Source organism: Solea solea, chromosome 4 (assembly GCF_958295425.1).
Source record: "Solea solea chromosome 4, fSolSol10.1, whole genome shotgun sequence".
Lineage (NCBI taxonomy): Eukaryota > Metazoa > Chordata > Actinopteri > Pleuronectiformes > Soleidae > Solea > Solea solea.
Genome location: NC_081137.1, coordinates 5072662 through 5085045, shown reverse-complemented (window position 1 = coordinate 5085045; position 12384 = coordinate 5072662). Strand labels below are relative to the sequence as shown.

General features: G+C 42.0%; 2 protein-coding genes across 4 annotated transcripts; one reads left to right on the top strand and one right to left on the bottom strand.

Moving 5' to 3' along the window:
* Nucleotides 1-304: 304 nt before the first annotated feature.
* On the top strand, nt 305-6670 carry cfap298 (cilia and flagella associated protein 298). Of its 2 annotated transcripts, XM_058627549.1 has the most exons (9): nt 305-412; nt 683-830; nt 1525-1692; nt 2413-2480; nt 2581-2739; nt 3725-3856; nt 3937-4032; nt 4118-4234; nt 6652-6670. In XM_058627549.1, the coding sequence occupies exons 2-8, from the start codon at nt 692-694 to the stop codon at nt 4226-4228; spliced, it is 873 nt and encodes a 290-aa protein (XP_058483532.1). In that variant the 5' UTR covers nt 305-412; nt 683-691; the 3' UTR covers nt 4229-4234; nt 6652-6670. The 2 variants fall into 2 exon arrangements, with proteins under 2 accessions (XP_058483532.1, XP_058483531.1); XM_058627548.1 differs by lacking the exon at nt 6652-6670 and having other exon boundaries at nt 4118-4518.
* eva1c (eva-1 homolog C (C. elegans)) lies at nt 6319-11406 on the bottom strand. 2 transcript variants are annotated; one of them, XM_058627545.1, is made up of 8 exons: nt 10823-11406; nt 9316-9572; nt 8929-9052; nt 8686-8838; nt 8048-8191; nt 6993-7070; nt 6820-6912; nt 6319-6739 (listed from the first exon to the last, which is right to left on the bottom strand). In XM_058627545.1, the coding sequence occupies exons 1-8, from the start codon at nt 10935-10937 to the stop codon at nt 6366-6368; spliced, it is 1338 nt and encodes a 445-aa protein (XP_058483528.1). In that variant the 5' UTR covers nt 10938-11406; the 3' UTR covers nt 6319-6365. The 2 variants fall into 2 exon arrangements, with proteins under 2 accessions (XP_058483528.1, XP_058483529.1); XM_058627546.1 differs by having other exon boundaries at nt 9373-9572; nt 10823-11404.
* Nucleotides 11407-12384: the final 978 nt, after the last annotated feature.

Below are 12384 nucleotides of genomic sequence, written 5' to 3'. Positions count from 1 at the left end.
GACTTGACCTTTTATTTTCTGAGTGTAGTGTAACAGCACCACAAACTGCAGCTCACAAATATATCACGGTTAATTGAAACTAGTGTAAAAGTTTTGATATAAAATAAAGCATATGATAAGAGTTGCATATAATATATAAATAAAAAAGTAGATTTTATGTATAAACATATATAGATGTATATATATATACACATATATATGTATAAATATATGAATAAGTAAAGTGTAATAAATAATACACAACGCTGTGTTACCACAATTTACCTTTAGAGGGCGGTAATGCTGCATGGCTTTGATGTACACTGTCGTAAATAGATCACAAACGAAGAATGGTTGCGTGGCTAGCATGTCACCGGTTGTAAGCAGAGTGTGAGTCCAGTTTAAACAGTGGCGTCGTGTTTTCATTGCAAAGGTACGTGTTCATATTTACTATACATAGAAATAAGAAGAGAAAAGTGTCAATTTATCAGACCGACTCGCTTAGAGGTTGGTAAACACTTCATGTCAGCCGGTAAAGCTAAAAGCTAGCTTGTGGTGTTTTCTAGAAGTGTTGTTGCTATGGTTACAAAGTTTGTCTCGGGACCCCGGGCTCTGTTGTTACTCAGAGAAACCGTCGAATGGTTGTGAGTTAATTCAGTTCAATAACTCGAGTAACTACTTCTAACTGTCTTATTTTGAGCAGGTTTATAAGATGGTGCAGCTGCACGTGAAACGCGGCGACGAGAGTCAGTTTCTGTTCAGCACCAGCGTGCACGCGCAGCTGGACACGGTCATCCAGGAGATTACAGCCATTTACAACGGGAGACTGAAAGTGGACAGAATATGTTCAGGTGATAATGACATGACAACTTGTGTTCACTCTGTAGAGCTTGAGAAGCTGCAGTAAGTTTTACATGACACTCACGTGCTTTGTTTTGGACTTTAAAGGAAGCAAAAATGTGTGTCAAAATTTCCATATTAGAGTACATTCTGTCCTGCCATATTCCACAGACTGAAGAAAACATCTTTGTTTGTTATAATTTCCGAGTTCCTAGTAGGAGAATACCTCAAGTTGAATTTCTAACTGGAAATGTCAAAGCAACCTCACAAACCCCTGAGTGTCAACATCCAATGTAATGGAACCTCTACTGTACTGTGTATGTTTGCATGTTTAAAGTCATTTTAAAACAGAAACTGTTTGGGGTTTTTTAGTCTTAAAATAAGCCTTTTATTTTATCCTTTTGAGGTCATTACTTTCCTAAGAGACAAAACCAGTGTTTATAACCAGAGTTTTTAAGAGGAAGCTTATAATTATACAAATGGAGAAGAACAATATCCTTTCTGATAGTTGTTTGTTTCATAATGGGCTCTTTTTTTAATTTAAGGACATCATTATTTTGATGTTTGGGAAATACCAGTTATCAGTTTAACCGTTTTCTGATACTTTCTGGACCAAACACCTTATTGATTAAAAAGGAACGTCAGATTCATCGCTGATTAGGACAGGCTAACCTACGTTTGCTTGTTCTTGTGTCGTTTCTTCAGAGGTCCCAGAGCTTGCTGACCATGGCATCAGTCTGCCACCCAACATACAGGGCCTGACGGAGGAGCAGATTTTCGAGCTGAAACTGAGAGATGAATGGGAGGAAAAGTGCGTTCCCAGCGGGGGGCCTGTATTAAGGAAGGATGAAATTGGCAGGAGAAATGGACATGGTGAGACTTGTGTCTAAAGAAAAAAATTGTTCTGGTACATTGATTATGACAGAAAGGAATAGTTATTTCAATTTAATGCCTTTTTGCTACAGATGTATCTAATGCCTCTAAAAGACTGTAGAAAGGTTTATTTGTTTAATATAAGGTCAAAATTATTTTTATTCTGGCTCACTGGTCCATATCACTGGGAATAATCCAAAACAAAGAAAATCATAGTAAATCGAGATTGTAATTTGGGGAGTTGAAACCATCAAAATTCTGCAACTTTTTAAAGTTTTAATTTGATGAGCATGTCATATCTGCCATGAATTATATACTGTATGATAAGCTACTCTAAAAGGTTTTGTGAAGGTGTAAAGAAAGCTGCCCAATAAGATTATTTTAACAGTTGCAATTGTGATGATTCAGAATTTGTGTGGCTGATCATTTGAACTAAAAATGAAATTATGAGATGTTTTGACTTTTAAAGTCTGATAATGAACAAAACATACAAAACAAATTTCACCAGTGAATTCCTGCAGCACTGCAGAAACAGACTCATAATTCTGTTTCATCATAATTTTATTTTAATCTATAACTTACCCAGTGTCAGACTTGGGTATTGGATTTTATATTATTTTGAGGTTATTGTGTCATTTTGTGTCAAATAATGTTAAAACAGTTATTTTTACAAAGGCATAAATGATTTTGTTTGGACTCACATGCATCTTTCTCCTACAGCTCCAAATGATAAAATGAAAGAGATTTTGATGAGGACAGTGGAGGAGGCAAAGGCATTGATCTCAAATGTGAGTGTGAAATTTAATCACTAAATCAAAGTCATTTGTTTTCACTGTGGGTCAGATTTTGTTTTTCAATCGGACAATTTTCCCCTTTTTTATTCTCCAGAATCAAGTCAAAGCTAATGTTTGCGTCACGATGGAGATGGTGAAACAAGCCCTGGATCAGCTCAGGGGTGCCGTTACGATCGTGTATCCCATGGGGCTGCCTCCTCATGACCCCATCAGGATGGAGTTTGAGGAGCGGGAAGATCTCTCAGGAATGCAGGTAAGCAGCTGTGTTACAACCCTTCAGGTTGTTTTTTTTTTTTTTTTTCCAAGAGAGTATCACAATCAAAAGCTTTTATGAGTCATGGTTTCATAAAGGAAGGTTTTATTTGTGAGCTACCAAAGAAAAGCCATTGACGATAAGAATGCTTCTGTGGGGGAGGACAGGACTCAGGTGAGGTGCCAAAGAAAACAAAACACAAACCCTACTCAAACACACATACACATGGGTGGAACTCACCATTTACCAAGTGTCTCTAACATGTTCGGTTATGTGGTGTGGATGAAGAGCGTACCCCGATCTGGCCTACATCCTTCCTCCCACCACATACCTGAGGCTGAATGCCGCAGGAAGTCAAACAAAAGAGAGCAAGCACCTCTTCAGGCCTTCTTTATAAAGTCGTCTCCTGGAGGATGAGTGGCTGCCTCAATGACCGGAAACCACCAGCTCAGGTGGAACACAGTCATCAACACCGTCTGCAAGGAAACCTCGGCGAGGGAGAAACTCTATGTGCCCTACCTGGCACGTGACATGCTGGAAGTTCCTGGAACCCTTTCCTAATAACATGTTATGGAATTTTACATGAACACAACAAACTAAAACAAGATTAATGGACTGGACATTGCCAGATACAGTAATACTAAGTTCCCTCTTCTTTTTTACATACAAAGGGGGGAAACTGGGGGTTTATTTTATGTAGAAAGTCAATAGTGCGCTGTACTCTCTATTGTATGTAAATATTTTCTTCACTCATACAAAGGCATCTGACCTCACCTCTGAATTTAGCTCAAACTCCAACTCCTCCCTTTTTAATTTCCCAGTTAAAAAGAAAGCTTTCAATGGGATGGTCTCCTAGCAACTATTGGCTAATGTTTACTCAATGTGAATTTTCAGACAAAGGTTGAAATTGTTGCAGGGTTTGTGAAATGCATGAAGCGTTGCTACCGTCTCCCTCATTTTTCTCTTGTGTGTGTCTTCTCCGCAGGCGTCTTTGCAGGTGATGACGGAGGACGAGTGTCAGCTGTGGTGGGCTGGCAAAGAGATGCAGAGGGGGAAGAAGCTGCAGGACTACGTCGGCAAAAACGAAAAGACCAAGCTTGTGGTCAAAATCCAAAAGGTAAAGAGCGTACGTGAGCGTCTCTGTGCTTGGCCGGTCGTGTATTTGTTGTTTCATGCATGTGTTGCTGTTCCATGTAGAAGGGACAGGGGGCACCAGCGAGAGAGCCTCTGGTCACAGATGACCAGCAGAAGCAGATGATGATGTATTACTACAGAAGGCAGGAGGAGCTCAAGGTGAGGAGAGCATTCTAAAAACAAAAAACCTAAATGTTGCTGTTTGTACTGACTTTAGCTGTCTAACCGTCTCCTGTGAATTTAGAAACTGAATGAGGCAGATGACGACACCCACATGGACTCAGAGTGGTCAGACAGGCAGGCTCTCAAAAAACAGTTTCAAGGCCTCAACAACATCAAATGGGGACCAAGATAAAGACAGGTACCACTCTGATACCTGTCTGCAGGCTGCTGCCTTCACACAATACTGACATCTGCTTAGTACTGATGTTATTTGAGGACATCCAGAGGACGTTGTACACATCAGACATTTCCGTATGATCCAGATACACTGTATATATATTTTAACCAAAACTAAATGTGAAGAAATCATCTGGACACAAGTATGACAGCTAATGACGTTATTTGGTTATTTTATCTTCATTTTCCATCACTCTGTCTGTCATAAGAATGGAAACTTTCAACAAAATAAAACTGCAAGATAAATTTACTGTAGTAAAAGTCTCAGATGTAGTGAGTCCGCCGTAGCAAAGGCCGTCCCTTGTAGTGCTGGAATAAGGATGCTACACCTTTCCTCTCTTTGTCTCATGTCAGTGACACACACTCGCAGAAATCTCTGAAAGTGTGAGCTGCTGTGAGGCAGGAAGTTGCCACACAGTCTGTGGTTGTTCCAGTTCTCGTCCCAGCAGGGGCGAGGAAGTAGTAAAGTGAGAGTGTTTCAATCACCGGAGCCTTGAGTATTAAAAAAAACAAAAAAACTGAATTTTAATCTCTGTATTTGAAGGATACTCCACCTCAGATGTCTCTGTAAACACTGTTCGGGCAGTGATCAGTTGTGGCAGGTGAAGCTGGAACACATATCTTTGGGCTCTGGTATGAACAGCTGCCAAGTTTAATAACCAATGATACAGTCAGTTATACTGTAGGGAAAACACAGATGTGTCTATTTTTATCTGGCATGCTCAACCTTTCTTCTTTTTTTCCCAAATGAAAAACATAACACTTAACAATGGTTTGAACGATAATCCTTGACATCAGGTCAGCTGGAATTGGCACCAGCACTCCCCACGACCCTCATGTGGAGGATAAAGTGATAGAAGATGAGTGAATTAATTCATTTGTACAGTATATGTATTTTTTCTAGGTAAAAATAATAATAATCACATGTGTATGCACTGAAATAGTATCTGTTAATGCTGTTCTTTTCCTCTGAGGTAGAAAGAAAGATAGATGGATAGGTAGATAGATAGATACTTAAAAAAATTTAAAAAAAACATTTTCTGATAGAGAGATACAAGACAAAGCTGTTATATAACCATGTTAACGCTAAAAAAAATAATATTTAATTAAGGAAACCTGGGTTCACGGTACTTACTTGCACAGTAATACAATACAATAGGTGTTTACTTTTGGTCCCTCAGCCCACCATCAAAGTTTGGGCAGCTCTGAATGGAGGCATTCAGATTCAAATCTTTGTTTTTTTTTAGTTAGACCTAAGACAGGGTCAGTTAGAAGCCTCATACATGTAGATTTGATGTGTGGCAGAAGGAAAGCACTGCATTTAATAGGCTAAATGAATATGAATGGGTGTGTATGACAAAATAATGTGCTTCGAGTGGTCAAACTGCGATAAACAGTAAATGCAGACCATTTAAAAGGATGCAGCGATGTATTTTCCAGTGTTTACAGCCAGTGAGTTACATGGTCCCGTCTGTTGCTACACAGATAACGCTGATTTGAGACACAGTGGTGATGAATGAGCACAGTATAAATTCAGAATGAATGCGACAACAACTAAGTGACGTCTGTAAAGACCAGCGTGTGTCAGCTTTTCAACATATAAAGCCGTGGCAGCTGCCAGTTCACGTTATGTCATAAAGTAACATCACGAAAAATCCCATATGTGACATAGAAAAGTGTTTGAAAGACTTGAATTTTGAGCACAGCTCTGGTTTCCTCTGACTTCTCCACCTAATCTGCCCCAAATCGACAAAAGGTGGGCAGTAACGTCATCTCATAATTATCTTATAATACAGTATACACCAAAATATGCTTTGCATGTAAACAATTTCATATTATAATACAGTGATTTAATCTTCTTGCTACAGTAAACCTCTTCTCAGCTTCATTTGGTGGTAAATTAGATAAATAAAAATGGACAGAATTGACTTTTTTAACATTATAAAGCCCTGTTGATAATTTAAGAATAATACATTTAACGGCTGGTACGGCAGTTTTACTGAAACTTTACATTATAAAATGCTCTACAGTGTAAAAAAAAAAAACAAAAAAAACTTTTTCCAGTCAATAAAAAACAATTCCTGAATGTTCGTTTAGCACGAGCTGCCGTTCAAATACGCGTTCATCCAGATCTCCTGAATGATCATGTCTCTGCGCTCGATCCTCTCTGCGCGTTCGGCTGCCTCGCTCACGTACGTCACTTCCTCCCAGCTGTACATCGCCGCTTTCCTCTCCGCGGCGGAGATTAAAGAACTTCCTGTTCCTTCTTCGACGTTTTCGTCGTCGTCGTCATCATCATCGTCTTCTGTTTCATCGTCATCATCCTCCTGGAGAGTCTTGGACACGAGTCTTTGATCTTTAACCTGGCGCCCCCTGCAGGTCACTCGGACCGAGACGGCCAGCAGTGTGACGAGAAGGCCGACACAAACGCTGGAGGTGAAGAGCAGAGCAGCCATTTCTGGACGTTCTGATGGGAGGAAATGTAAGAAAACAATGCTTATTCACATGTGTGCACAACATCAGAGCCTGCATGTCAGTGATGTTTACCTTTAATATAAGCGTAGGCCAGGAGAGAGTCACTCATCATCGCGCCTGAGCTGCCCGGTCTTCTCTGACCTTTGGAGAAAATCTCGTCCAGATCTAGAGGAGAAATTTGATTTATGACTCGGAGAAGAACCTGTACAGAGGTAGAATTGCAACAGATCACATGACGCGGTTACCGTTTCCTGTTTTGACTGTCGGAGAGGAGGTGGAGCTGAATACGTTGGGGTCTGCCTCCTTCAGTAAAGAGTGTGGTACTGGAAACAAGGCACAACCGTAGTTTTATTTCATGTTGATGTAGACTCAGAGACCGGTGAATCCACACTCTGTATGGGCTGCAACTGACGATTATTTTCCCTTAATATTGAGTAATTGCTTGGCTCAGAAAATGTTGAAAAACGCTGACCAGGATTTTTTTCAAACCTTAAAATAATGATTCAAATTCTCAAACGTCTACAAAACTATTCAGTCTTTTTTTTTGTGATATGAAGCAAAGATGAAGCTGAGAAAAATCAGAGAACTTGTTTTAATTATTACAAAAACATTCAAACCAATTAATAAATTATAAAATGAGTAAAGGATTAATTTAGTAATCAATTAATAATCGATTCATCCTATTCATTGCAGCCCTGACTGTGCACCACCTCCCAGGTAGGCAGCAAAACCCCTGAACAACGGGGCCCACAATTGAATAAACGTTTCAATTACTCAATTTGAAATCACCGACTATTTTCTTCAATTCATAAAAGGTACAGAGTAAAATTTAGGGAATTTGGGAAGACTTCACACCAGAGCTTTCGAGTTTTGGGAAACCGTAATTGACATTTTTCCTGATTTTCTGACACCAACACACTCTGTTGAGAACCTTCCTTGTGTCATGGTGGATTGAGACATGGAACATGAACCAGCTTTCACCACCAACCTTAAGCCACATTTATGATTGGATGACCTCACTGGCATTTGTGCCAATTGCAGGAAGTTTACCAGGATGTCAGCCTTAAAGCTGCAACTCTGAGCTCACAGTCTTTTATTGCCTACTTCTTTGTTGTTGGTTTTGATGTGATTAGAGTAGCTGATAACTGAGATCAGATAAGAAACAAACAAAAAAAGTTAACTGTTGGAGCTGTCAAAACAAAAACAAATGAGGTGCATTTTCTATTTTTAAAACCACCTTCAAATTTATCACGAGGTCTGTAATTATACTCGGTACGTGGGGAAGCACAGAGAGTCCTACCACAGGAATAGATCACACTGAGGTACTTCCTAGTTCCTGGAAAGCACGGGTCCCTGAAGGTCTGGTTGCTGACGGCAACGGCACACCGCGGTTTGCCGTAGCAGGACTGGGACACCGAGTGAACAGCCTCGTGGTTGAGACACTCTGTGGGACGCAAGACAGAGGGGAAAACTTAGGAAACGTGTGTCCTGAAAATCAGCTGAATCATGAAAATGTTATAGTATTAAAAAGGTACAGTGTAGTCATCATCATCATCTAAAAATGATGAAGATAAAATGAATGAAATTCTGCATTGCTGTGAGAAAACACTGGAAATGAGAAAAAAAATGTTATTATTATTTACAAAAAATCCAAATCATCATGATATCAATATTTATTTTCTGTGACAATAACAGTTAAATTGCAGAAAATCAGTCCAAATAACCACCACATTGTGCAGCTCTAGTACTTGGACATCAGTGTGTGGCAGCTTCAACATAGGTGCTTCATTTCAAAGTAAAATAATGTGGGAAAGAGGAAATATAAAGGAATAAAAGGTAAATGAGGAGTTAAATTTAGCTGCTGTATTTGTGGCCTTATTTTGGATGTTGCAGTGAGTTTCCGCCCCGCGAGAAAACCTAAATATCCTGTCGACTCACCAAAAGGGGGTGGTCTGGTCAGGTGTGAGGGGCAGGTGTAACTGTGGCTCAGACCTCTGCCATAGACAGCTGCATAGATGTTCAGCACCCTGGGAGGTTTACAGCGCAGGACCATGGTGTCCCCCTCACATGCCACGTGTCTTCTGTGTTCAGCTGCGAGAGGGGACAAACGGTGACGAGGAGGAAGAGGGTGAAGAGGGTTAAACCGACTCGACGAGGAAGAGATAAGAGAGTTAAACTCACTGGGTTTACACTTGTAGTCCACATGGAGGTATTTGACGGTGCCGGGACATGGGTCTCTCCCAAACAGCAGGTGACTGACAGGAAGTTGGCATTCTCTGTTGCTCTGACACTCGGAGAGCAGTTTCTGCAAACAACACAAGAGACGGTCTCCCTTTAAAGCTGTAGTGCGTAACCTTTAACTACACTCTGACCTGTCAAAATGGCTGCTGTGGAAAAAGGACTAAATAATTGAACATTCTTGGTGGGAACTTACCCACCCAGAAACTACCTAAATGACAAAATAGAAGGAAATGGGCCAGTGCTTGAATCTCCATGTCAGGACAAATGTTGAACACATTTGGGGAGAAAGCCGCTCCGATAAATCAGCCGGAACTGGTGAACACCCACCGTTTCACAACCTGACTCAGTGAGAGTGGAAAGTGTCCGTGAAGCCTCGTCACACACCTGCAGGGCAGTGAAAGCGGAACAGCTGTGGTTTCTGAGTGGAGGGCCTGAGTGCGGGTCTGCCCTGCACAGCGACGCCTCGCCGCTGCCGTAGAAGGCCGACTGGATGGAGATGGTGGAGTGACGCGGGCAGTGGAGCCGCAGAGGCTGACCGTCGCACGCGTGAGCCGAGTGACTGGTGATGATCCTGGACAGATAGTCTGTGGCACAAAGAGCATCGGTTAGACTGTAAAACACATGGAAACGTGGTGTACAGGTGCATTAAAGGGACGTTCAATGGTCATGCCTGTGAAAAAGGGGTTTTAAAACAGAACAATATCAGATTTTTTCCCTAATTTAACAGCTTCGGAGTCATTGTGATGGAGATTGGGGGCTGTCTCCACTCCCCCGACTGTCTATTAGCTGAAAACCAGCCTTGCATGATGCATGGCCTCCGGCCCGGAGTCCTCAGAGTCAGGAGGTCTCGCAAGAAACACAAATTGCTTCCCAGGACGACACACATCCTAGCCAGCTACCGCCTATAAGATCGAGGCAGAACTGGCGAAGAAGAAGCAAAGAAAACCGTCGGAGGAGGAAGTGAGGAAGAGGAAACGACCTGGCGAGGGGCCACACGTGAAAACACAGAAACGTGTAAAACAGATGCAGAATGGCATGGACATGGCTCCGTTGAAAACAAATGCACATTGCCAGGACGTGAAAAACTATGAATTTCAAAATAAAAGTGTCTGTGTTGACATGGATTCTATATAACATATAGTTCAAGATAAGGCGAAAGTAGACTAAAAACATAATTTAAAAATATTTTTATCTTTGGAACAAGTTTGAAATATATTCTGTAGTTTATGTAATTCTTTCCTCGGTTTCATCTGTGGTTTCAGGTCAGACTCTCAGCCTCCTTGGATCTCTTTCTCTTTCTGTTTTTAGGTAGAGTTTGTCTCATGTTGCTCTGAAAAACTCTTTCCTTGTGGCCAATTCTGCCAACTGGCATCCAACCCAGCTTGACCCACCTTTGTTGGTTTGGGTGCAGATGTGATTGAGTTACTTATGACTCGAGGCCCTTTTATCTTGAGATGTTTACAATGATAGAGTTTGTTTTTTGGGGGAAAAAAAAAGTGAATCTTGTGAGACAGACAGACAGAGTTGGCTGTGGATCATATGGTGACAGCAGAGGGTGCCAAAAAATTGGTGTCCGGCTCAAGTGCAACACACTGTTGTGTCTTGTTGAAAGATGTGTATTGTGGGCTATATCCACATTACATATCCGGCTCTATCTACATGGTAATCGAATAAAACCCATTATACTTTGACTTTTTTAAACCCGCACCCCACTGTGACTATTATGATGCCACCCATACTAGAACTTTCTGACAGGAGGATGATCTTTTCATTCTAATCCTGATTTATCCACCTCCTCCTCCCTCCATCACCATCATCATCATCATCATCTTACTTGAGAAGTCAGCCAGTCCACTCATGCGTCTGGTCCACAGGAGCAGAGTCAGGTAGAAGAGGCTGTGGCTCCAGTCCAGTGCGTGACCAGGACGCGTCCAGCTCATGACTCTCATCTCCTGCCTCCAAAATCATATTCGTCAAGAGACTCCCTCCACTCTTCCCTATGCGATGGAGGCAACCGAGGGGAAACTCGTCCACTGATCCACGATGTCTGCTCTCATCCTCCCCCCCACACCCACACACAAACACACTTTTTTTTACCACGGTGAAACGTGGAAAAGTGTTTCCACAGAAAAGTCTGAGCACTCGGAGACGCAGCAGCACAAAGCAGCGCCTGTTCCTGCGGTAATAATGGACCAGAGAAGAGAAGAGAACCAGCCGAAGCAGGAGCAGCAGGAGGAGGAGGTTAGAAAATAGCAGCTGCGCAACAAGTTGCTCCAAAAACTGACAGACGAGCCGCGCAGTGCGACGCGTGGTGCGGTGTCACGCTCACGCTCCGCGGGTTTGTGAATGGATGAGAGTGGAACCTGAACGCGTCTTCACTGTGACAGCTGAGTGGGAGTTATAGCGTGGGCGTGGCAGATAAAACTATTTTAAAATGGGGGAGAGAGAGGGAGAGAGACGCGCTCTGAGGAATGACGCACTGGCAGCTCCTTTTATTCCCCCCCCCCCCCCCCCCCTGCTCACCTCCTCCTCCTCCTCCTCCCCTGTTCACCATGAGGCACATGTTTACCTTTTGGATTCTTCCTCCTCCTTTTCTGCTTCCATAACCCCAGAGGGGGAAAAAAAACATTTATAATTTTAAGACCTGTCATTTTCTTGTGACTTTACTTTACCAAATATGTACCCAAACTTAAAATATACATATTCATATGGAGTCAGTGCCCCCTTTTGCAGCTATAACCCACTTCCTTGAAGAATTTCCTCAAGATTTTGAAGTGTTTCTATGGTCAAGGCTCTGTGTGGGCCAGTGAAGTTCTTCCACACCAAACCGTGTCTTTATAGTCCTTGTTTTGTTTCATGTTGGAATAGAAAAGGGCAAAGTTTTAATACGTGTGGACAAATACTTTAATACAAATATTTTTAATGTTTTTATCTTACATGTAGCCCCCATGTCAGTGTTTCTCTGTAAAGTATGAAACAAAACCAAGTGTCAAGTGCACATTATTAAGATTCTGTGTCTTTTTTTTTTTTATAAACCATTGATGTCGTTAGTGCCATGGCGTTATTGAATGAAGCAGGGGGCCTACTGGGTGAATTGCTTCCTGGGCCCACATCCATGACCCACTCCATGGTAACCGGTCAATCCCAGTGTCAAACGGCAGCACAGACCTACGACAATCAAACTGACGAGAGAAGCCGGGGTCTCAACGCTCTCTGTGCTCCATGAGGGGGGGGAGCTGAGAGGTGATATTTTGCATCCAAACGTGTCCTCCCTCAAGTTTGTTTCCATTTGCTGTACTTAAGCTTTATGCATGCCATGCAGGGAGTGGCTCCAAAACCCCTTTCATCTGCTGTTATCCCTCTAAAGCCGGTGGAATTTTGTTGTCAGACTCCAAA

What these genes read in the sequence shown, in the direction of transcription:
- cfap298 (XM_058627549.1), top strand. Translation starts at nt 692, where the DNA reads ATGGTGCAGCTGCACGTGAAACGCGGCGACGAGAGTCAGTTTCTGTTC. An exon ending in AGTGGACAGAATATGTTCAG is followed by an intron (nt 831 to 1,524) that starts GTGATAATGACA and finishes TCGTTTCTTCAG; the next exon opens with AGGTCCCAGAGCTTGCTGAC. An exon ending in CAAAGGCATTGATCTCAAAT is followed by an intron (nt 2,481 to 2,580) that starts GTGAGTGTGAAA and finishes TTTATTCTCCAG; the next exon opens with AATCAAGTCAAAGCTAATGT.
- eva1c (XM_058627545.1), bottom strand. Translation starts at nt 10,937, where the DNA reads ATGAGAGTCATGAGCTGGACGCGTCCTGGTCACGCACTGGACTGGAGC. An exon ending in CTGAGTCAGGTTGTGAAACG is followed by an intron (nt 9,053 to 9,315) that starts GTGGGTGTTCAC and finishes TGTTGTTTGCAG; the next exon opens with AAACTGCTCTCCGAGTGTCA. An exon ending in GACCAGACCACCCCCTTTTG is followed by an intron (nt 8,192 to 8,685) that starts GTGAGTCGACAG and finishes TGCGTCCCACAG; the next exon opens with AGTGTCTCAACCACGAGGCT.